The sequence below is a fragment of the Raphanus sativus genome, chromosome 9, assembly GCF_000801105.2.
Source record: "Raphanus sativus cultivar WK10039 chromosome 9, ASM80110v3, whole genome shotgun sequence".
NCBI classification, from domain to species: domain Eukaryota; kingdom Viridiplantae; phylum Streptophyta; class Magnoliopsida; order Brassicales; family Brassicaceae; genus Raphanus; species Raphanus sativus.
The window spans coordinates 4,681,148-4,706,462 of NC_079519.1; the positions used below are offsets into that span (position 1 = coordinate 4,681,148).

General features: G+C 30.5%; 3 protein-coding genes across 4 annotated transcripts; all 3 read right to left on the bottom strand.

Moving 5' to 3' along the window:
* Positions 1-65: 65 nt before the first annotated feature.
* LOC108827761 (protein TIFY 11B) lies at positions 66-3,346 on the bottom strand. Of its 2 annotated transcripts, XM_018601239.2 has the most exons (4): positions 3,053-3,343; positions 2,428-2,557; positions 698-1,039; positions 66-528 (listed from the first exon to the last, which is right to left on the bottom strand). In XM_018601239.2, the coding sequence occupies exons 1-4, from the start codon at positions 3,204-3,206 to the stop codon at positions 327-329; spliced, it is 828 nt and encodes a 275-aa protein (XP_018456741.1). In that variant the 5' UTR covers positions 3,207-3,343; the 3' UTR covers positions 66-326. The 2 variants fall into 2 exon arrangements, with proteins under 2 accessions (XP_018456741.1, XP_056849416.1); XM_056993436.1 differs by lacking the exon at positions 66-528 and having other exon boundaries at positions 694-1,039; positions 3,053-3,346.
* Positions 3,347-6,539: 3,193 nt separating this feature from the next.
* Positions 6,540-8,983, bottom strand: LOC108828505 (uncharacterized). Its single transcript, XM_018602222.2, has 4 exons — positions 8,637-8,983; positions 7,249-8,263; positions 7,039-7,175; positions 6,540-6,960 (listed from the first exon to the last, which is right to left on the bottom strand). Exons 1-4 carry the CDS (start codon positions 8,834-8,836, stop codon positions 6,783-6,785), a joined length of 1,530 nt encoding a protein of 509 aa, XP_018457724.1. The 5' UTR covers positions 8,837-8,983; the 3' UTR covers positions 6,540-6,782.
* A 1,000-nt stretch (positions 8,984-9,983) lies between these two features.
* On the bottom strand, positions 9,984-12,195 carry LOC108826689 (protein LAZY 4). Its single transcript, XM_018600071.2, has 6 exons — positions 11,814-12,195; positions 11,637-11,715; positions 10,889-11,481; positions 10,633-10,798; positions 10,485-10,545; positions 9,984-10,393 (listed from the first exon to the last, which is right to left on the bottom strand). The coding sequence occupies exons 1-5, from the start codon at positions 11,817-11,819 to the stop codon at positions 10,526-10,528; spliced, it is 864 nt and encodes a 287-aa protein (XP_018455573.2). The 5' UTR covers positions 11,820-12,195; the 3' UTR covers positions 9,984-10,393; positions 10,485-10,525.
* Between the last annotated feature and the right edge of the window lie 13,120 nt (positions 12,196-25,315).

Below are 25,315 nucleotides of genomic sequence, written 5' to 3' on the forward strand. Positions count from 1 at the left end.
ATATATATGATAAGAGTTTAGCTGGTTGTAACGTAGCTTCAGCAGCTGGAGACGAGATTTCAAGGTTGTGGAATGTTTTTGGAATATAAGAGAAGGCCAAAATATCTTACCACACACTCTAGAGAATCTATAACCAGATTGAGAAACGAGTATATCTAGAAAGTAGAAAGTATGACTATGTAATACAATTGCGAAGAATCTAAACCAGATGGAATTACATATTTTGACAAAAAAAGTAAACGAAATACTATAAATCATTCAATCTATGGCTTCCAATCCTGAATCAGTTAAACTGCAAACGTGCACTCTTAAAATTTTGATACATCCTAAAGCTTGAGTTCGAGATCTTTTGAACACCGTCCTTCTTCGTCCACTTCCATCGACACATAGTTATGTCTCTGTGGTTTTGAGGGTGTCGCAGGCTGTCGCGAGGATTGTCCTGGCTCTACCGATGGACCGACCATTTGTGGCTTGGGAGGAAGATGACCACCGTTTTGGTTCACTTGATATGGAGCTCTAGCTACAGCCCTGAAAATCAAACATACTTAAACTTTAACTATGACGCATCATAAATCATAACAATGGGTTCCAACTAAAGCACTCTTCTAATAAGGTTGAGCCCATTAAGCTAGAAAGGTTTTGGTCCTAATCTACGACCAATTCAGGTAAGACAAACACATGTTCCAGTTCGGTTTACCTGTCTTTTCGTTTGGAAAAGAACCGATGAAGAGAGGCTCTTCTTGCAATGCGTTCCACGACTTGATGTTGCTCTTTTGTTTGATGATCATCGTTGTTACCGGAACTCGTTGGTTCATTCAGGTCAGGAATCACAACGTTGCTTTTGTTGTTAATGTTCATATCAAGATTCATGTGGTTCTGAATGTTCTTTGACTCAACAGCAACTGGGTTTGCTTCTTTGGCTGCTTCTATTATCTCCTTGGCTTTGTCTTCAGGAAACTCGTTGTAAACTATAACTTTACTGCCGAAAAATATGGTCAACTGGGAAGTTTTAGGCTCCTCCGGTACGTTTCTCGGTTCACTGAAATCAAATCAAATTCATTTGGTTAAATTTCACATGTCAATAACCGGTAGTCCATACATCACGATCGGCCTTTTATTTAATACCGTACTAGATTTTGACCCGCGCTTCGAAAGCGCGGATATTATTTTTCACTTTTATGAAGTATATTATTTGTTTGTAATTATTGAATTTATTTATTTTAATAAAATTTTCTTTATAATAAATTCGACACATAGAGTGTCTCTGGTAAACTATGTATTTCTCTAGTTTTGTTTTATTCGCTCTTCAATCAACATATTTATTTGGCTTGTTGTTAAAATAAATGATTATAGACTTTGATCTCTACACCTCTGCGGATGTATATTTTAAAAAATATGATGATATTTGTTTTTCATATGATTATTAGGATTTGGCAAAATGAATCTGAGGAACAGAACTGATACCAATCCGTAAATATAGTACCAAACCTGAACATAAATTGATTAAATATTCGAATTATTCAAAATTTTGTTAGTTAGAGAACCGAATCGGATCGGAACCGAAGTATTCGTGTACCTGAATTTATCCAAAAATAGATTTATATACTTATATATTAATTATTTTATATTTAACGTATATAAAACATCAAGAATGATACTTTTTAATTGGTTTAAAATACTTGAAAATATATATAGATAGTCAAAAACAAATATCTGAAATAGTTAAAGTATACTCAAATCACCAAAAATACTTAAAATAATTATTGATTTCGTATCCAAAATTTTAAATCAAACCAATTGATATGTTAAGCTTAGGTATTCTGATATATGTTATTTAAATAGATTATCCAAACTCAAACCAAACCCGTAAAGATCCGAATCAAACTCAAACAAAAATTTAGAAACATCCTAATAGGACTTAAATCTTTGACCTCGAAAACCCGAAACGCAAACCGATCAGAACCAAACCCGTATAGATATCTGAAAATCCATCCTTAGTCATTATTATATATCGTATAATTTCATCATATAATTAATCGTATTTTATATGTACCATCATATAAGTAATCATATAATTAATAATATTTAATACGTATCATCATATAAATAATTATATATATTATATTTTAAAAACTTAATATGAAATATAAAAACCATAATTTGAGTTGTTATTTCAAATTGGGCTTTGTATTTATTTTATATATATATTGACAACATTCTTTTATAATGGACTTAATAACTTAAGCCCACTACTTTTTCTGTTTAATACTACTATCTTTGTTTCCAAACAAAATTAATTTTTTTAAAAAGACTACAATCCATGTTTCCAAACATACCAAAATTTTTTAATACTCTTATCTAAGTATCCAAACACACCGAAATTGTACTTCAGCTTTAATAAGATAGATAAGATCAAAACTAGATAACCTTAGATCGACGACATCTATGGCTTTGCCTCTGGAAGAAATAGAGGTTTCACCTACTGAAAGCTGCTTCTGAGTCAACTTGAAGGGTCTAGTTTCAGAAATGTCTGCCTTCTTTATTGCATTTTGTTGAGCTATAATTAAAACCAAAAAAATACATCAAAATTAATTAAAATTAAATTGCAAAATTTGATTTTTTTTTTCAAATAACAATTCTTTTGTTTAGTACACGTAATGTGACCAAGCTACATATTAATATTACCGTGCTTTTTTGACTAAAAATGGGAATTAGTTTACATTTAACCAAAAAAAAATCTAATATTTACGCCAAAATCATGATTCTGTTAGTTTACAAAAAAAAAAAAAAAAAAATCATGATTCTGTTTAGGATTGTTCTAGCATCCAAGCTTAGCTGGCCGGATGACTTTTTTTGGGTGTAATGGCCGGATGAATTTGACTTAACTCATTAAGAAATATCAGAAATTAATCTAGAATTTATAGAAAACGAGTTTTGAATATTTCCTCAAAATTTTTGATACATTTATTTATCTTATTTAGAGGAAGAATATTAAAATAAATCAGGGTCATTGTCGGCGGCGGCCGTGTCGGAGAAGAATTGAAATAAGTACCTCTAAGATCAGATTTTCCGGCTAACCCAGGATCGGAGTTTCGAGCCAGGCCTATATCTATATTCCCAAAACTTCCCTTCTCCTTCAAGTACCGACTGAGCAGACTACATCTCCGGTTAAAGTTGGACTTCTCCGGCGCTTTTCCGGTCGACATACTGTGATGAGACTGCAATACAAGATTCTAGTTCTTGTATGCGTTGCACACGTTATAGATCAGGACAACAACTTACAAGAAGATGTCTTGAGTTTCTTTTGCCCATGCTCTTTTATATTATGTCAACAAGTTTATGTGGCTTTAAGTCCTCACGAATAAATTAATTTATTTCAACACCAAACCAAAACCAATATTCGTTACAACTTCTACCACGTTTTCCTTATGTCTGCAGTGAAATTCTTTTTTTTTTAAAGAGGATGAAAATAGTTGACGGCGACGTTACAGGAAGGCGTTAACAATTATGTTATTTACGATTTTATCCTTATATTAGTGGCATTTTTGCTATTGATGGACATAAATAATTGAGGGGGTTACAAAAGCCATTGTCGTAACGGACTATAGCCCTCGCGTCGGCTGAGGAAATGAATTTGTGGAAACCAACCATTGACTCTAGAATACTAGTGCATCGGTGAATAGTTGAATGCTTATCCCCGACAAGAGTTTTTAGGACACGTGAAAGTATTGGCTTGTGATTAACATTAGGATTACAAATTTACAACACGTATCGACATCTGAACGGGTATACCCATAGTTCATGCATGATTGTTTTCTCATTCTTTTTTTTAGCATCATAATTGAAAATTGAAATTTTGTCACAAGTTCACATAGTATATCGAAACTGAAAACTGAAAAGATATATCGGAAACCTATTAATATTTTTTTTTGAAACCTATTAATATTTAAGTACCATCAAACTCAAAATATGTGTGTCTGATAAACTTCTGCTTGCTTAGTCCTAGTATGGATTTCTTTATATTGTTCATTCGCAGAGGTAAGACCCGAATCAGATATCCAGATTTTCCAAGGGATTTACGATCCGATCAATTTCAGTCGAATAATTGCGGCTCGTACTCACCTGGATCATTTGGTGTCACCGAGATTTGATTTTTTAAAAAAAAAATTAGTTCGATATCTGATCTGATCCGTAAAAATAAACAAACAGTTAAAAGTAAATAAAAATAATAATATTTATTATAAAAATACAAAATTGTTTATTTTTTGAAGTTCTAATAACTAATATAATATTTATGTAACTTATATTTATATTTATATATATATGTGTGTGTGTAACGGATCTGAACGGATATTTATTCCTAAATATTAGTATTTATGATTTGTTTCATTTTTTACAGGTATTGCATATTAGTATTAGTGTTAGAGCATTTCCAATGGCACTCTATTTTTTTCTCTATAATTCTCACAAAAATAGAGTAACTCTATTATAAAAGTAAGTTTTGATCCAATGATTTTTTCTATAATAGAGTTACTCTATTTTTGTGGAGAAAATAAAGTAAAGCCATTATTTTACTCCAAATATAGAGTGAAAAAGTAGGGTTACACTATTTTCTCTATAAAAACAGAGTAACTCTATTATAGAGTAAACCATTCGAGCAAAACTTACTCTATAATAGAGTTACTCTATTTTTGTGAAAAATATAGAGGATAAAATAGAGAATATAGAGTGAAAAGTAGGTTTACACTATTTTCTCTATAAAAATAGAATAACTCTATTATAGAGTAAACCATTCGAGCAAAACTTACTCTATAATAGAGTTACTCTATTTTTGTGAAAAATATAAAGGAAAAAATAGAGTTAGGTTAAAAATAGTCTTAGTTTTGTTTCGTAGAATTACGGATATCCAGATTTTTTTTGTTCGTATCGAAATATATAAAATCAAATCAAAATTTACGGTCTTTTTATAAAATCCAACGCCAACCAGGGATTTAAATAATTTCAAAAGTATGTGAGACAAAATGTTCTATAATAAATATCCGTGTTTCTAGACGATGGTGCCAAGGGAAAAATAATAGTATCAATTACTATTCATCGCAACTTGCAAGATCTTGTCGATCGGAACATAATACTCTGAAGATTTTTCAAAATCAGGTAACATTATATCTACAGTTGAACAGCAACATGAGTCTATATACATACAAATATATAATATATGTATGTAGTGATGCATTGCTGCACGATTCTACTCCACAAGACCAAAAGCAAGATTTGCAGTTTTCACATGACGATTCATATATGTCTCTACATTGTTGTATCGAAGGTTATCCAGAAAGGAAATCAATGACTGCAAATCGTATGATATACAAAACTATGTGATATTTGGTATGTAACGTTTGTAAATGCATCCATTTGAGGGTTTATTCATGTTTATATGCATTAGTGTTGTTTAGATGACAATTTTGAAAGATAATAATATATATAAAGTATAAACACTCGTTAGCATGCATTAATCATTAATTTGTGACGGCTAAATAGAAAGTTTACGTTTCAAACATTCGATGAGGCGGAAGTAGGTCCCTTGCGAGTTGCGACAATGGATGAAAGCAAATTGATGCTTTGACGCTGACAGATACTAATTGCAGCTTCTTCACATGCTCCATATCTAATATGACCATAACATATGTGTCTTTAGATTTGCACATGCTTGGTACTTGGTACTTGGTATCAAACCCGTATTCTGTAACGTAAGAAACAATGTTATACAAATTTATAAGTTGGTCATAAAATAAATATAAGTTAATTATGGAATACCCAATTTTTCAAGTGTATTTTTAAAATATGATTTACTCTTATCTATTACAAGCCACTAAGCATTGGCAAATAGCCGCTTGGGTTAAAAGTCTTGTATTGCTCAAGACGAAGGGACGTTACGCTTGGGTTAAGTTCGGATTACATTTGGTTTATTTGGATTTACATATATTTAAATTTAATATTTTAATATGTTTACCTAATTTAATTAAAAATCACTTCAGTTTTTCGTTTTAATTTGGTTTAAGATCAAACCAAGCCGAATCATTTGGATTGATAAAATTGTTAACCAAATGGTTTAGATATATATTTTGGTTTGATTTGATTTGAGTCGGTTTGGATCGAGTTTTTTTCCCACCCTACTTTGCATCAGCCATCATGTGTCTCAAGAATTGCTTTAAATCTTTTAACGCTCTATTTGAGAAAGTTACTAGGGTTCAAATCACAATGGGTTGGTCCCAGATGCTCAGCTGAGGGAATAGCTGAAGATCTCGATATTGGAGAAGCTTAATCCGGCTTTCAGAATCGTTTCTTGGGTGTTCAGGAGCCATACAGATAGCGGAAAACACCCGGTGAACCACATTAAGATCACAGTTGAAGAGCTAGAAGGCCGAGGCTCCTGACTTGTTCGAGGGGTTATCTGTGACTCACCATCTAAGGAGAGACGATATAAAATTAGAGACAAGTATTTCTTGACCTATTCGTGTCTTCCTAGTATAAGATGCAACTTAGGAAAATGAAGTTTAAACATTACATATGGTAACAAAAACACGGGTACACAAACTAAAGCACTATAAAACACCGAAGACAAAGGCTGCTTTGGTCTCTTGGCCTTAGTATTGTACAAAACTAAACTCGCGTGACCTACAAGAATACATATAATAAAACTTTGAGGTGTCTAATATAAAGAGAGAGAAAAAAACGGTCAAAGTAGAAGAAGATCAATTGTAACTAAATTGTCTTTCCCTACTTCACTCCCTCTTGTCTTCCTCCAAATCTGGTTCTTCCTCGTCAGCTTGCAAAGAGCTGGCTTCTGAGTGGCTCTTGACTTCGTGAGAAGGAACCGGAGATGGTTTAATGAGGGTTAGTGTGTAATCATCCTTCTCAAACTCCCCGCTTGAATCACCAGACGATCCTGAGAATGCATACCTAAACAAGGAAACAACCGAATAACAAACACATCAAGCTTCTTATAATCAAAACCCTCTTCTTGAACATAGTGTTTACCTCGTCGAGTTCTGAGATGGAGCCCAGAGAGAACAGATAACAATCAGGAGCGAGAAGGAGAGAAGCTGCCAAAAGGCAGGGATGATCCAAGCGTTTTGCCAATGCTCATTGTAAACATCCTTAGACTTGAAGTAAAGCTGTCCAACAAGTTTAAAAAAAAAACTTTAATTACACATCACACTACTGAGATTGAGTTGTTACATTATTTACCTCGTAGCAAATCCAACCGACGGAAACCAAGATAGCTACAGCCAAAGCATTAGTGAACTTTCTGTACACATCCAACTTCACCAACAACCTTCTCGTCTGAAGCTTCTTGAAAGTAGCGGAGAGCGACTTGAATATCCATATGATGAAGAAAGCATCCAACACCGCGACGGGGAGAACTAAAAACAGTCTAGCCTTCCCTGAGAAGTCACTCACAGCACCAACATTCTCCAACAGCTCAAGAGTCTCGGAAGCAGCGAAGAAAGTGACACCGAGCATGATCACCTTCGACGTAAACCCACCGAGCGTGGGCCTCACGACACCGTACCCCATCGAAACCATCAGGATGATAACACGAGCGCACGTGCGTTTGATACAACCAAAGGTCACCGCCCATACAGTGATCACCGTCGGTCTCACCCCTGTCTCGTTGAACTCGGCGTAGTCGAAATACCAAAGCGCCATCTCGCACATCCCTAAGGTTATCACCAGAGTAACACAGTTCTGTAAGGGGAGCACTTCTCTCCAGAACCTAGCGCACTGGGAGAACCAGAAGACGGCGAGAAGGACAAAGGCGAGGGACATGAACCCGTAGAAGTACATCAACGGAGCCATTCTACCTGGTAAGTACCCTCCAGGGTTTTTCCAGATGGTTTTACCTTCAACACTCAAATCCTTGAGACCAGGGTCGCAGTGGATGAAGTAGAGGTTGTACATTCCTGTCCTAGGGATCTGAACCGACCTCGTCGGCAGAGTAGCAGACAACTCGCTCTCGACAAAGGAAACACCAAAGACTTGAGGCCAGGAGGAGTCTTTAAGGGAAGGGTGGTGAATGATCTCTCCATGGGAGCAGACACCGAGTTTAGCCAAGTCAGATGTGCAGCAGACAGCTCTCTGCCCACCGTAAGCTGATCCTCCGATGTTCTCCCTGTCTTCCACCTCGAAAACGACGGCGTGGATAGGTAATGAAGAGGTGTTGGAAACTTCCTCAGGTCTCCGGAATGTGATCTTCTCGAAACTGTTGAAATGCATTGCAAAGTTAGAAACTTTCGCGGAGAAGCCAGGTAAGATGTTACTCAAAAACAATGGAAGTTACACTCTTTGACACGTGGAAGCAATGTTTACTCTGTACTTGACTCAGAGAGGATACAAACAGAGTTACAAAGTAAGAAACTTTCACAGAGAGTTTCCAAAGTAGGAAACTTTCACAGAGAGTTTCAGTTAAGAACTGTATACAAACGAACTGAATCAGCTTGAAACTACTTGTTTAACTCTCTAAGATCAAACTCATAGACGAAGATTCCTTCCTAAGTGGGTTCTGATTACAAAGATCAGATCCTAAAGGAAGAGACTTTAAAGTTAAAAGAGAATGGAAGGAGAGAGCTTTGTACCGGATAAAGGAGGAGAGGGAATCGGAGTCGGAGGGAGAAGAGGAGTAGATGCCTTCGCTGCCGCCGTGGAAGACAAAGGCGTTGCCTTTGGACATGAATCTCTCGCTGCGGTACTCATGCACCGAAGCTTGGAGCAGAGAAGGGGTCAGGGATACTAGTAGCAGAAGAAGAAGAAGAAGATAATGATGATGGAGCGACATTGAAACCCGAGGAGGAGGAGGAGGAGGAGGAGATGCAGAGATCTGAAGAGAGAGAGAGGAAGCTGATGACTGAAGAAGTCAGTGAGATGTGTCAAACGAGTTAAGATCGTACGGCTGTTAAAAGGTTTTGCTCCTTTGATCGTTTCTCCAGATGTTGGAAGGTTGTACTGAAAATAGTTTAACCTGTGAAAGCCTCTGGTTTACTCAGAGTGTTCAGCCGACAAAACTACAAATGTACCATGTTATAACGAGCCTTTTAACTGTGTTTTATGGTCCGTGAAAAAAATGGATTTCATTTTTAGGAGACCAACTTAGAAGTAATCGTAAACTGGCCCATTCTAATTTTTTTTTTCTTTTGTTACATGAAGATTCTAGGCAGAAATCTTTTAAATTCCAAACTCAAAAGTCAAAACTACATCTTTGGTTTCATTGTAAGTGTCACTTAATCCAATGCATCCAGATTTTGTCTTTGATATTTTTTTCTTTCCAATTAAGCTAATGATGTACTCTGAACAAGTGTTTCCCAACCGGATGGAGGAGTGATTTAATGAGTAACTTGCAGAAACTGTGCCACCAATTGACACTGAGAGAGATTTTACGATGGTTGTTCTCACTTTCTTCATTTCATAATGTTGGGATGGAGTTTTGGTGTAAACAGTTGAGGGTCCTCACCTGCAGTGCATCACTCTAATGATAGCCTCCTTATTAGCCGATGAGAATAAAAATGCATAGTAGTGCCAAGTGTACCTCTTTTTTTGGATCTTATGGAGAAAGGTAAGTGAGTAGTCTCACAAGATTTTTTTTTTAGAAATAAAAAATCCACTAAGCGGCAAGAGGATGAGAGTCTGAGACCAGACTCGTATAGAAGTCAAAACATGTTCTGGAAACTAAAACATCAGAATACAGTAAATGAAGTCTTGGCTCCTAATAAGCATTTACAGGGCCAACTATTTTAAATTACTTTAGTGAATAGATTTAAGGTTGAAGAGTTCAAATCCTCAACAAACTTAACTAAATGTATTTTTTAATTCTAGTTTAACTCATAGTTAACGAACCCACCAAATTGATTTATGCTTAGAATCCATGGGATTCTGGTTGAAACGATGGTTGTCCTAATCTACGTGGATGCTTTCTTTTAGGACCCACACAGTTTTTGTGATTTACAACTTTGTTGAATAATTATAGTTGTTATGACATAACAGAACAGAGTGTAAAGCAAAAAAAGAGAAGATGAAGTCTTTATATAAAACTAAGGTTATCCACCTGAAAAATACACAACTACATACATGTATGTATATATATAATTCTCTCCTTATATACACACATGTATGTACTCGTATAAATGTTTCATTTACTGTATTCTGATGTTTTAGTTTCCAGAACATGTTTGGCTTTTATGGAATCAAACATGCAAAAAAAAAGAAACTCATGAACTCTCCAGATACTCAAAAACTTTTTTTTAAGATACTCAAAATCTTTCATCAGAAAGAAAAAGAAAATAATTGAATCACTTCTTTTAAAATTTTCTTTGTCTTGATATCAATGAAGATCATCTATCTGCAAGAACATAAGATCTAATATGAGATTCAGCACTATAGAAGAAGCAAAAGTAATGAAATTAATATTCATTATTCAGTTTAATTGTTACCTGTACTTTCTTGTAAGAACATTAAAAATGGATTACTGGGATCAGATCTCAAGAACAATGACTGCAACCACAAAGAAGAAAAAGATCAAATCAGTTCTTGAACTTGCTTTTGTGTTAATTTAAAAAAATTAAAAGATAAGAAACTCACAATCAGAATCTGTTTTGACCCATTTACACCCATCGCTACTATTTCGTCCTTCTTCTTCCTTATTCTTTAATGAAAGTTGTTGCTTATCTTGCACGTATTTCTTCATTGGTGTTTCCTTCGGCGATGCTTGAGCATTAATCTTCTTGAGTAGCATCACCCTCAGTAGCTGTATATATCATGTAAATAATAAGTTACATAAACAAAATACTCTAATCAATATTAAAAAGAAATTATACGTTATGAGCTTCAGTAGTACCTTTTCCATTCTTGATTCTTGAAACGTGTCCCTCAAGCTAGGGTTGGGAAGGGGAGAAAACCCTTCTGTACAGACAAACATCTTCTTGAGTAGATAAGAAACAGAGGTCTTGCTCAAATCTCTCTTACTCTTCTTCTTCTTACTGCTACTATCTGTAGAGATAGCTTTGCATTTTCCCAAGATAACACTAATCGTACGCTCAATGTCTTCTTCGTTCTCATCATAATCTCCACCACCACCAGAAAGAGCGTTGCTGATCCGTCTATCGACTTCAAGACTCGAAGGACAATTCAAGAATCTATCCAAAGGAAGATTAGCAAGTTCTCTGTTCACATCTGACTTCCTTTTCTTTCTTGACAAGAGCTTCGTCAGCTCCTTTTGCAGCTTCCCAACTTCCTCGGGAGTGAAATCTTCTAGATCACCGGAGGAAGAAAGGTCTTGATCTCTATCTTTCGCTTGACCTTCCACGTGCACGTTAGAGGGCTTCTCTTCTTGAACAGCCTCTATTGGTGTGTGCTCTTTGGTCACACTACCGAACGTTCCAATCGCAAGTAGTCCATGAGGCCAGTCGCTGAACTCCTCTCGTGGTTGATCTGTGATTTACAGAAAAAAAGTCATCAGAGAGCCAATTAACTAGTAAGGGTTGCTTTGCACATGTTTCAAGTAGACAAAAACTTTGGTAGATTAAAAGGTTTGTTTCAACGAATAAGTAGACAATAGAATATAAGTTATGTATATTTTAACTTACGAGAAGAAGCAGAAGATATGCTTGGTCTATGAGTGTTCCCTTGTTTTCCATGTAGCTTGTTCTGCATCCATCCGAAGAACTGAAATAGTAAAAACAACATCTATGAGTACTTATGTTCGTTTTCAGACACCAATGGAGATATCAATGAATATGAGTGATGAAATTTATGAAACTAACCTTCATGTTTTAATGACCACCCCAAATAAGAAGAAGTAGGAAAAAGGTGGGAAAAAATGATATAACTAGGTTTTTGGTGAATCAAGAAGCTTAAATACAAGTAGGGATGTAGGCCAGTTTTCAAAAAGAAAAAATACAAGTAGGGATGCAAAAATAAGATCTTTGAATGTATATTTGTTGATGAAGCAAGAAGCTTAAATACAAGTAGGAATGCAAAAATAAGATCTTTGAATATATATTTTTTTTGATGAATTTGATGGTTTCAAGTTCCAAAATTGACAGTCGTCTTAGTTCATCGTCCAGATTCACTTCTTCAAAAAATTATAACGAAGAAGGAACTTTTTAATGAACTTTGGATTTGTTTGGTTAACTTCTATTCAGATCACACTCTTATTTATACAGCTCACGACGTAGGGCTCATATCTCCATGCAAACCATCGAAGTCCAACGAAACATTCTTCCGTGCGTATTTAATTCGTATTATAGCTTAGTTAATAACTTAATTTTTAAAAAGGTGGTTAATAACTTTTTTTTTTAAACTGGGCTTTCATAAGGTGGTTAATAACTTAATATTATATAATGATTAACTAATATACTAAAATATTGATTTGTATCGGAGAGAACGTCACGGCTTTGATCACAGTTCATATAAACGGCACTTCGAATGATCATAACGTCTCCAATCTCTTTTTACCATATTTCGACTATCTATAAAAGGAGAAAAGGAGTTACGTTGAATCCATAGAAAAGTATTAGTTTGTCATTGAGTGGTTACTATGTTGACACGAAGATGCAGATGCTTCTACACATTTTGTTATTTGCGTGTTATTTTCGTCGAGTTTAACATTTCTTTTTTCTTGTGAATTGTGATCATATATGATATATCGTTTTGTATGTTGGCTACCTGACTTGTTCATCTAATTAAGTTAAGTGCACGGAAAAGTTATCAGGCTTTTTTTTTTCTAAATGCTACTCCCTCTTTTTTGTAAGGTGTCATTGTAAGTTTATTTTTTTGTTTAAAACTGTCATTCTGTGTTTTCAATACAAACATATTACATTAATATTCATCATTTTGAATAACCACTATATTTTATTTTATTGATTTACATTACATAAAAACATATTAGTATATTTTACAAAAAAAATATGCGTGAAATATATCAGATTGACATTTTTACGAATAGAGAGAATATTCTTTTTGTAATTTTTACGAGTTTGTGCGTATGAAATATACTCATTTATTTTTTAAAAAATAGAGAATACTGAATACTTCAAACTATTTTATTGTATCTGTAATATTTCTTACGTTTTTGATATTTATTGTTTTAACATTTATTCTAAATTAATTTTAACTTTATTAGATTTTTTTTTAAAATAATATTTTATTGAATTTTTATAATTAGTTAATTAACTTATTTTATTGTGCAGTTTTAAAAAATTGTGTGTTTAAACCAAAATATCATGCAATTTAAAACAGAGAAAGAATATAACTTTAGTCAGTAAAATATATATATATATATATATATATATTCTTTATATATATATATATATATATATATATATAAGAACATGGTATATGTAATATACATTGCTAATGTTCAGAGCTATAAAAATATAACATGAAATATATAAACGATGGTAAATCTGATAGATGAAAAGGTAGAAGAAAAAGATCTTGGTAAGAAAAAAAATAAAAGTAACTTTTTAAATGTCTTAGACTATTTCTAATAGAACTCTATTTTTTCATTTATAAATTACGATAAAATAAAACAACTCTAGTATAGAGTTGAATTTGTTCAAATAGTTCATTCTATAATAGAATTATTCTATAATAGAGTTATTTTTATAATATATTGGATTATAGAGTAATGTTGTTTTTTGCTCCAAATATATAGTAAAAAAGCAACAGTATTCTATATTTCACTCTATTATAGACCATTTTAACAAATCCAATTCTATAATAGAATTATTCTATTTTAGAGTAAAATATATAGAGTATTTTTGTGTATCATTGGAAATAATCTTAGAGCACAAGTTGTATAATAAAATTATTTTATTTTAATATAATTTATAAAGGAAAAAAATAGAGTCACATTGGACATATGCTTAGTTAAAGACTTAAAGTGCATGAAACATAGAACGTCAAACTGAAAAAAATCAAAACAATTGCTTTAATTTGTGACCTCTTGATATTGTGATACGAGTTCATGATTAAAAATAATTAATGGACTTCAAAATTTTGATCCACTCGTAATTCTAATATAAGATTCTAGAGAATTTCAGAAAAATCTAATAGGGAAAGAGACAGAAAGAAAAGGTGAAATTTATAAAGGCGAACCCCACGAAGGAACTCGTGCCATTGTCCCCTTACCGTCTGGATTTCAAGATCTCAAGTCTCTCTATCCATCAAATAACTGAGTCATATAATGTTATGGACGTGTAACACATTTTATATAATCACATCCTTTTTTCTTTTGATGGCAATCTAATCATCTATATTATTACACTCTTATGGTGCCACGTTAGTGTTACAACGTATGTATTTATTTATTCCGGTAGTATATCTAAACATAAACTAATTATTGAATATATATTAATGGCCAGACGTGTGGACGTCTTACCAAAATCGATTTTGATTTAATGGTTTGACTAAGCCGTTTGATTAATACCATAAAGTATTTGATTACACTGATTGTTTTGAAAAATACTAGTAGATGTGATTAGAAATCTTACAATACCAAAAAAAGACGGAATAGTTTTATGCTTTACTGTTTTTACAATCACATGATTATGCGAAAATTTTCTCAATTATTCTAATCCGTAAGATTAATAAACTTTAAGAAAAAAAACACACACGATGCTGAAATGTTTATTATTTGCAAGTAGGAGTGAGAACTGAAAAGTGTGATAAAAAAGGAAGAAGGAGACAAACGGAAAGCAATAAAAAGCAGTTTCGCTTTATCGTCGGAAGCTTGAGCCCACCACACCACTCCCAATCACGTTGATTCTCGTCAAATAGACATTCGCCACATCATTTCTATCTTTTGTCCACTTGTCTGTAATCAAACTACTACTTTGGTTTTCTTATAAACTTACTTTATTAATAAGTTACTGGGTTTGATCAACAAAAAAAGTTACTGGATCAATAAAATGTCGAGAGAGACGTGTATTGAGCTAACAGGTAGGCTACGGTGGTGCCTCCAAGTGTGTAACCCTTTTCCCACATAGGTCGGATTGATAACCAACTCCACTTGCACTAGCCAAAGAGCCTCCACAGTCTGCTTTGTTGGGGTTTGGTTTTAGAAACTTTAACTTAATTTTAAAGTTTTCGAAGTCTAAATTTTATTCAGAGGATGATTAAGTTTTTTTTCAGCAAGATTACGTTAGCTTTTCATTTTAAAATATATTTTTAATTCCCTAATCAGCATTTAACAAAATAATTTTATATATTAGAACAAATTTCTCGTACATGTACATTAAAAGATGTTCGAAAATATTAAACAGATAATTTTATTTATTTTAATTAATTGTTATAGGAATTTCTTATACAGAAAATAAACAATCATAGAAATATGTGTAAAATGATTTTAGAAAAAAAATACTAAAACGCATGATATTATTTTCTTACTTATAATACTTAATTACTAGTATAATAAAAATTTACAGCAAATATAGAAGGCAATCAAGATTAAGTTACTGCATATTTATATGGGATTCACTATAGTTTTATTTTGAATTTACAGTTTTTGTTTTAAAATATTTTATTAAATAATTTATGTGTGTTTTGATGACAATAGTTATATTTTATTATATTCAGGATAAATAATTTACTATCAATAAATAAAAATGCTAACTACTATAAACAAATAAGTTTTACTAAAAGATTTTTTTCAACATATATAATACAAAATAGTTTATACAAAGAATATTCTTAAAATTTATCCTTAAGATTAATTTAATTATTTAGATTTATTTTTATGTTGAGTTTGCATGTTTTGTCAATAATCTATTAGTCTTAATTTATCAAAATATTATGATATATTCTTTTAGTAATTTTTTTTAAACTGAGTCATAAAATATATAAAATAAAAAATTGAAAAATCAATATTCAAGTAAAAAACTAAAGCTACAATAAAATCAAAAACCAAAATAATTTAAAAAAATCCTCCTATATTTAATTGAGAAAACACTTTAGTGATTTTGCTTATGTGTCACTTATAAGAGAGCTCTCTAGTTAATCGTTTTAATTTGATTGGTCGAAACTTTTTTATTTTTGATTTATTTAATTCAGTTCTAAAAGAAATTAAATCAAGAATAATCTTATATCAATAGTCAAACAAATCATACTTAACAAAAATGGCTTTAACAAATATGTATTTTAGGAGATTGTGTCATCAATGCTCGATTTTCCTATAGTGAATTTTTCTTATGTATCACTCATATGTGAAGTTTAGTTTTAATTCTCTTAATTTGATTGGTTGTTGGAATTTGAATTTATTTAATAAAATCATCATATAGTATTCATCTTTTGTCATTCATAAATAAAGTTCAGAATTAATTTTCTTAATTTGATACGTAAATTGAAAAGTAATTATACAATCAATTATCTGCCATTTTTAGTTTTGATTACCTTGTTCATATTTAAACTAAAATTCTATTACATTTAATCATATTTAAAACTTTTATTTTTGACAAATATTTCGGAAAAAATATAATAGAAAAATAGTTTTATTAAATTTAAAATAAATAAAATAATCAAACAAATAAAAAATATAAGTAAAACAAAGCAGTAATTCTGATGTTTGAGCTATAGAAACTTATAACCATCATCTTGGAACTATTAAAAAAAATCTTTTTTTCCTCTTTGAAGAATAAAGTAAGAGAAATACTATAATATGACTTTCATAGAAAGATTTTTAGTGACTTATATTTATATTGTTGAATTATCTAAGATCTTCTAAAAATAAATGGTAAATTTTTGATAATCAAACAATTCAAAGTAAAAAAATTAAATTTCAATATCTTTCGCTATTTTTCAGTGATTGTAATATTATAAACATAATATATTTTTCTCCGTATAATATTACTTCCCGTGAAATCGCGGATAAACACCTAGTATTTTAATAATTTTAAAAACAAAAATAAAAATTCAAAAACTAAAAACCAAATAACCGATCATGTTTTTCCAAAAACTAAAATCTTTTCAATCAAAAACCAAAAACTAAAAAACCAAAATCTAAAAAATTAAAAATCAAAAGTCGAAAACCAAAATCTAAAATCTAAAAATATTCAAACAATCATCCCCTCACTCGACTTCAGCCTATCTACAGTTTTGAAAGTCTTCTTTAAAAATTTCATAGTCATAATAACTGAATTTACACTTGACATAAGTTGTTTTTAAGCCACAATATTTGGTTTTTAAAATATTTCTTTTTTGTTAAAGAACATAAATGGTTTTTAATATTTCTAAACCCCATAGTTATTATTTAACAGTCTAAATTTTAACATGTAACTTTTAGAAACAGTTGAAGTTTTCAAAGTCAAAACCAATCTGTTATGCAAACAAAAGTAAACGCATCAGATTTTACAGTAACAATATTCTATGTTAAATCAAATACATTATTATATGTAATATATTGATAGTAAAATAATTTTATTTACAGATTCTGGTATATTTTTTCATAGGCCTCCATGTTGAAAGTACTAACAAAATATTGTCTGACATACGATACAATATAGTTAACAGAAAAAAATACTGTAAGATATCAAATGAATCTATTATTAAAAACAATTAGTTTATTGAAAAATCTTAATGTTTTGATTACGATTACTTTAACCAGTTCTCTATACGTCTCACTTTATTTTATAATATTATAAATTGATATAAGATATATCATTGCAAATCTCAGACCAAATTAGTATACAGCGAAAACTATGTTGGAATAATAATGTTATAATTGTTTTTAAACATCATTACAAAAAATTATTTACATACTTAGAAAATATCAAAATAAAAACTATTTGTTGTAATTTTCAGTAAGTAGATAAAGTTGATATATCATCTAAATTTTGACTAATTTGAATACTGATAAGTAATGTGTCTATACAGTACACAGAAATCTATAACTTTTAGAGGGGATTATCAAATTCCAATAGCGTTTCATGTTACTAAATGAACTAACATCATTGGAGGAAACATGCATATCTTATTTGTCCCAATAAAACTTCGGTTTTACTTCAACTTCTTCCCTCGCCTTCTTATCTCTGATATCTTCTGGTTGTACTATTATTTAATTAACATTAGTATCTTATTTAATTAAATACTAATCGGAGCGTTTGTGGCGACTTGACTCTTAGCTCTATTACAACTTATAAATGGTATACATTAGTGTAGATATGGGAGGAAAATGTGGACAATGATGGATTAGGGACCACTTAACAGTCATTATTGTATCGAATGTGTGGTTTATATAGTTGATACGTTGCCTTAAACAGTTTGCTAATCGTGATTAACAACAAAAGTGAGATTTTGAACAGAACACGTGTGAGGCATCTAAATTATAAATGTGTAGTTTACGAAAGTATAATTAATGTACTATATCTTAAGAAAAAGTAGCAATGTACTGCATATATATTTCTAAAAAATGAACTGCATATATATACACATGATCGTCATGCAAGTCGTCAGCATGCTATTCTTTTCCGAAGAAATATGTATGGTCAAAGTAATTGCACATACCGTTAAATATTTTGTGTGAACTAAAATGCTATTTCTTCTCTCTCTATATATATGATTAGATTACTTTTTTATATAGAGAGAGAGAAGAAATAACATTTTAGTTCTCACAAAACATTTAACGGTATGTGCAATTAACTAGACATTTAAAAAATCTTTGATATAATATTTGGACCGATTCTTAAGATATTTGGATATGCATTACAATAATGTACATAATTTGATAGATAATGCCATCTATTTTTAATCTCTCATGTTTAATATAATATGTAGTTGGCTTTGATAAAACCACATTCTTCGACCTTTAACTGTGCCATGTTCTCTAGATGATGAATGAATAATCAAATAGCATGGCTGCCAATACCACCATTTAACTAATTTATGCAGCCTAATACCTAGTGTCAAAGATGTGTGCTATGTATTTTCATCTAAAAGACGCTAAAACCTTTAAGAACATCTCCAATGATATTCTAGTTTTCATTCTAAATATATATTAGAGTAAATATGTCTTAATGAAACTATATTTTTTACTCTATAATAAAATGAAAATAAGTTTATTCTATAAATAGAATAACTTTTATTTATTTTTTGTTTATGACTTTATTTTTCATGTAAGTTAGAGTATCATTGGAGTATAACTCAACTTATATTATATTTTATAAAAAATAGAGTAAATTATTAGTGATGGTCTAAGAGACTAAATATTCCCTCTCTTCACGTAAACAAACTTATTCAAACTTGTCTAAACCTTTGTAAATACATACACAATCAAACCGGAGAAGACAAATGTATGGAGAGCTACTGCAGAGTTGCATCATCGAATCTGCTTTGTCCGTTTGTCGTCTTGTATTAGTATGGACTTTGCATTTTGTGATAAGCTCGTCGGATAACAGGAAAACGGGACAAGGAAAATAAGTGAAAAGACTTGAGTATTCCATACATGATAAGCTGGTGGATCCATACGTTACTGAAACACTGACCCGATATTATAGTCCATACAGGTAATAGCTATAAATATACTTCTCTTTCCACCCAAATGGGAGGGGGAGAGATTTTCCAATACTTCATCTTATGCATTTTCCTGAGAGTAAGTTATTTTCTCAAGACTTTCCAAACATTTAGTCTTATCTTTGACTTTAAAGCTTAGTTTCACCGTCATTTCTAACCATTTTCAGTAACTTCTACACCATAAAACAACATCCTGCAAACAAGACGACTGAAACACCATGGATCTATCATTCTTTTTTTTCTTCATATTATGGGTACTCTCTCTTTGTTTTTTGATTGTTTCTGGTTGTGACTTATCAACCCATGTTTTTTTTTTTAACAAACTTGATTATTGAAGGCCGCTTGGAAAACACCATTAATCCCATCATGTTTTTAGTTTTTCCAACTTCCATGTGTTTACTTATCTTTGTAGGAGATTTGGCCCTAAAAATGAAAAAACCCCGAAACAATGTATATATTATGAAATATAGCATAAAATAATCCCCCAAAATAAAACAACCATATGATATGTATATGTGTATATAACAATACTTAAATAGTTAAACACTATAAAATATTTTATTTTTGAAACTGTCAAGCCCTATAGATGATAGAGAATCACCGACTGGCAATGGTAAGAACAAATTCAAATATTTAAAGAATTGTTTATTAACATAATATACAAAAACTTATATGATGGATTGATTATCAAAGTAGCAACGTTCACACATAGTATTCGATATATATGGTTTATTACTTCGTTCCAGATCCATTTAATAAATTATTACTTCATTCCATCAAGTGGCGGAGGTAGAAACAAAATTCAATGGCAGCATCATATAAGTATGAAATTCTCAGAGATTTTATAATAAAAAGGGGGTCAAACTCTTGAAAATGTACCACGTTTTGAATATATATTAAAGTTATATGCTTATATTAAAATAAATTAAAAAATTGATAGGGGTCAACTGACTCCCATACGCCTCCTCCACTGGCTCCATCCATTTAATAAATTACCTCTTTTATTAGTTTACAAAAAATGCAAATAATGATTTCTATCAGAATTCATTCAGCCGTTTATTAGGAAAAAAGCAAAGTTAGTTAATATGATATTGAGATGGCTTACGCTTACTATCTTGGAGACAGATGGAGAACGAGGAACAAAGTACTTTTGGTCATTTCCTGTTGGCATGTATGCATTGACTAGCCGAAGCAACACAACTAGATATTTGTGTGTTTGTTCAGGCTAATTAAGGGGATGGAGCAGGACAAAGACGGAATGAAAGACATATTATATGTTCGTCGTTAGTTATATAAGAATACACTCTAAATACGTACTTTTATACAAAAGTCCTTTGACTTTAGTTACTCATATTCAAAAGAAATATGATAAAGCTAGCCTCGATATTTTTATCTTAATAGTTACAAAAACATAATTTAGGAGGATGTGATGATATTGAAGTTCTATTTATAACCATAAAAGAAGTTCTATATATAAATTAAATATAATATATATATAAATACTATTCTTGAAACAAAATGAAGTTTTTTTTGGTAAAAGAAACAAAACAAAAATAAAGTTCTTAAAAGGAATACTTCATTTCTGTGAACTGAAAGATTATCAGATTTGATTTCGTATTAATTTCAGTAGCTAGTAATATCGGAAGATGGTCAAGTAATTGTCATTCAAGTTGGTTTAAACTAGTTAACTATAGACTCTACAGAGAGACACAAATCGGATGAGAAAAAAAGAAGAAGAATTCAACAAAAAGAAGAAGAAGAAGATGCGGGGAGGCACATGGAGTATGAGCATGACGATGACTTTGTTTCGTAAACTTTCCATTAGTGGAATCAAAACTTTCTATTTTGGGAATATTTATCTCTTCCGCATCCTTTCTCAATCTATTCAACACTCCCTTCTTCAATGCCCTTTGAAAAAGGAAAAACCCTTAACTTTTACCAATAAATCTACTACTGTACTCTATTATATTGACAGTCATCTTTCTCGTTGGATCCGAAATATGTTTGTCTCTCTAGTCGAAATTTACAGTTGAACTATTGCTAATGTATCTCTAACTTTACTCTATTTTTATTTTAAAATAGAATAAAATATTTCTAACTCTACTCTATTTATCACTTCGTAATAGAGTAAAATACAGAATTGTTCCATAAATAAAATAACCTATTTTTTGTTTGTTAGAGTGATAAATGAAGTTGGGTTAAAACATTTTTACCTAATATTCTTTTTACTCTATTTTAAATGAAAAAAATAAATTTTATACTTCTTCGGTTTTAAAAAATCAATATTTTTGAAAAAACAATTGTTTCAAAAACATTTTGTTTTATTTTTTCAATGAATTATTTAATGAAAAACTGTAAACTTCAAAATAATTAATGATGTTTATTGGATTTCTATTAGTTAAAATTATGGAAATTTTTTATTCACAAAACAATACATTTATAATCAAGTTTTAATGTGTTTTTTTAATATATGTGAAAAGTCAATAATATATACTTCCTCTGTTTTATAATAAATGTCATTCTAATTTTCTTTTTGTTACAAAAGTGTCATTTTATACTTTTAATATAAATAATATTTACTTTTAGTTGAAAATTAATTGTAAATTATATTAATTTTATAAATAATTTTATTTATCTCAAATACTATTGATCATAGATGTATAATTAATAATAATTTACATATATTCCTGTCACTTTTTTAATTTATGTGAAAAATATTAAAATGACAATTATTCATAAACAAAGAAGTATCTTTTTGAAACAGGACGGAGCATTGTAAATGCTTTTACATACCTAAGAAAAAAAATTATAGTGGGTCTTTTGTTTTCCGTCTATTGGTTTGGTACTTGTTCTTCGTCTGTCTTTGGGACCGAGCACCGAATGTTAGTCTGGATATGTACTCTGTCTCACATTGTAATCCTCTTCCCAATATTTATTTTACAAATGTAAAGTAACTGAGCTTGCTAACAATATATATATACATATACAGCTGGATTCAAATGTACAGATTCTACGAACGATAACCTATACAGTATTAAACTGTTACCATCTTTTAGTTTACTAAAATTTCATAGCTGCCTAGATTAGTGGAATTAGCATTATAAAATCTGCATTATCTAGAGAATAGAGACAATAGAGGTTCTAAACTCTTTGACCAACATCTTATTTTAGTGCTCGATGAAACTATACACTAAAACCAGAGTTTCATATTTTTGATTTTTTTCCAAAGTCCCTCGCTTAACCCCTTCTAAATAATAGGTTTTCGGTAAATGCTCTATATACTGAAGTTTATACACTTCACATTTGTTTAAAAATTTCAAACCACATTTGACATTTGAATTAATGTATTCTAAAATATCTTTCATGGTATATAGGAATCATTCTAATTTTTAATATTTAGTTTGGTAAAATTTCATAAATTGTCTAGAATAGTGGAATTACCATTATAAAATCTTTATTATCTAGAGAAAAGGAGACAACTAAGGTTCTAAACCTCTTTGTCAATCATCATATGTCAGTGCTCTAAGAAACTATACACTAAAACCAGATTTTCAAATTTTTGATTTTTTTCAAAATCCTTGGGTTAACCCCTTTTAAAATAAAGAGTTTTCGGTAAATCCTCTAAATACTCTTCACTTTTGTTTTAAAAATTTCAAACCACATTCTACATTTTTATTAATGTACTCTAAAGTCTCTCATGGTATATAGGAATCAATCTAATTTTTTAATATTTAGTTTGGTAAAATTTCATATACTGCCTACAATAGTGGAATTACCATTATAAAATCTTTATTATCTAGAGAAACGGAGAAAACAAATGTTCTAAACCTCATTGACCATCATCTTATGTCAGTTCTCTAAGAAACTATATACTAAAACCAGATTTTCATATTTTTTGAAAAAATTTCAAAATCCGTGGATTAACCTCTTTTATAATAATGAGTTTTCGGTAAATCCTCTATATACTGAATTATTTACTATCACTTTCTAAAAAAAATTCAAACCACATTCGACATTTGAATTAATGTATTCTAAACTATTTTTCATGGTATATAGGAATCATTCTAATTTTTTAATATTTAGTTTAGTAAAATTTCATATAATGCCTAGATCAATGGAATTAGCATTATAAAATCTTCATCATCTTGAGAAACAGAGACTAAAAAGGTTCTAAACTCTTTGACCATCATCTTATGTAAGTGCTCGATGATACACTATACTAAAACAAGATTTTCATATTTTTGATTTTTTTTCAAAATTCGTGGGTTAACCCCTTTTAAAATATGAGTTTTCGGTAAATCCTCAATATACTCAAGTTTATACTCTTCACTTAAGTTTAAAAATTTTCAAACCACATTCTACATTTTGAATTATGTATTATATAACTATCTTTTCATGGTATATAGGAATCATTCTAATGTTTTATATTTAGTTTACTAAAATTTCATATATTGCCTAGATTAGGGGAATTAGCATTATAAATCTTCATTATCTAGAGAAACGGAAACAACAGAGGTTCTAAACTCTTTGGCCATCATCTTATGTCAGTGCTCTAAGAAACTATACATTAAACTAGATATTCATATTTTTGAAAAAATTCAAATCCGTAGGTTTAACTCCTTTTAAACTCTTCACTTTTTCTTATACTAAAGTTTATACTCTTCACTTTTTTTTTATAAATTTAAATCACATTCTAAATTTGAATTAATGTATTCTAAACTATCTTTCATGGTATATAGGAATCATTCTAATTTTTAATATTTAGAGTTTAGTAAAAAATTTCATATAATGCCTAGATCAATGGAATTAGCATTATAAAATCTTCATTATCTTGAGAAACGGAGACTAAAAATGTTCTAAACTATTTAACCATCATCTTATGTCAGTGCTCGATGATACTATTATACTAAAACCAGATTTACATATTTATGATTGATTTTTTCAAAATCCGTGGGTTAACCCTTTTAAAATAATGAGTTTTCGGTAAATCCTCTATATACTGAAGTTTATAATCCTTTTAAAATAATGAGTTTTCGGTAAATCCTCTATATACTGAAGTTTATACTCTTCACTTTAGATTAAAAATTTCAAACACATTCTACATTTGAATTAATTTATTCTAAACTATCTTTCATGGTATATAGGAATCATTATAATTTTGTAATATTTAGTTTAGTAAAATTTCATATAATGCCTAGAGCAATGGAATAACATTATAAAATCTTTATTATCTTGAGAAACGGAGACTAAAAAGGTTCTAAACTCTTTTGAACTTCATCATATGTCAGTGTTCTATGATACTATATACTAAAACAAGATTTTCATATTTTTGAATTTTTTTAAAAATCCGTGGTTTAACCCCTTTTAAAATAATGAGTTTTCGGTAAATCCTCTATATACTGAAGTTTATACTCTTCACTTTAGTTTAAAAATTTCAAACCACATTCTACATTTGAATTAATGTATTCTAAACAATCTTCATGGTATATAAGAATCATTCTAATTTTTTATATATTTAGTTTACTAAATTTCATATACTGCCTAGATTAATGGAATTAGCATTATAAAATCTTAATTATCTAGAGAAACGGAGGAAAAAAATGTTCTAAACTCTTTGACCATCATCTTATGTCAGTGTTCAATGAAACTATATATCTAAAACAAGATTAATATATTTTTGAAATTTTTTCATAATCCGTAGGTTAACCCTTTTTAATAAATAATGAGTTTTCGGTAAATCCTCTATATACTAAAGTTT

Excerpts from the sequence above, each read along its gene's own strand:
- LOC108827761 (XM_018601239.2), bottom strand. The coding sequence starts at position 3,206 with ATGTCGACCGGAAAAGCGCCGGAGAAGTCCAACTTTAACCGGAGATGT. Across the intron at positions 2,558-3,052 it reads CGGAAAATCTGATCTTAGAG|CTCAACAAAATGCAATAAAG; the intron begins GTACTTATTTCA and ends TTTTAATTATAG. Across the intron at positions 1,040-2,427 it reads ATAGATGTCGTCGATCTAAG|TGAACCGAGAAACGTACCGG; the intron begins GTTATCTAGTTT and ends ATTTGATTTCAG.
- LOC108828505 (XM_018602222.2), bottom strand. The coding sequence starts at position 8,836 with ATGTCGCTCCATCATCATTATCTTCTTCTTCTTCTTCTGCTACTAGTA. Across the intron at positions 8,264-8,636 it reads TCCCTCTCCTCCTTTATCCG|TTTCGAGAAGATCACATTCC; the intron begins GTACAAAGCTCT and ends GCATTTCAACAG. Across the intron at positions 6,961-7,038 it reads CCATCTCAGAACTCGACGAG|GTATGCATTCTCAGGATCGT; the intron begins GTAAACACTATG and ends TTCCTTGTTTAG.
- LOC108826689 (XM_018600071.2), bottom strand. Across the intron at positions 11,482-11,636 it reads CATATCTTCTGCTTCTTCTC|ATCAACCACGAGAGGAGTTC; the intron begins GTAAGTTAAAAT and ends TGTAAATCACAG. Across the intron at positions 10,799-10,888 it reads AAGAATCAAGAATGGAAAAG|CTACTGAGGGTGATGCTACT; the intron begins GTACTACTGAAG and ends TGATATATACAG.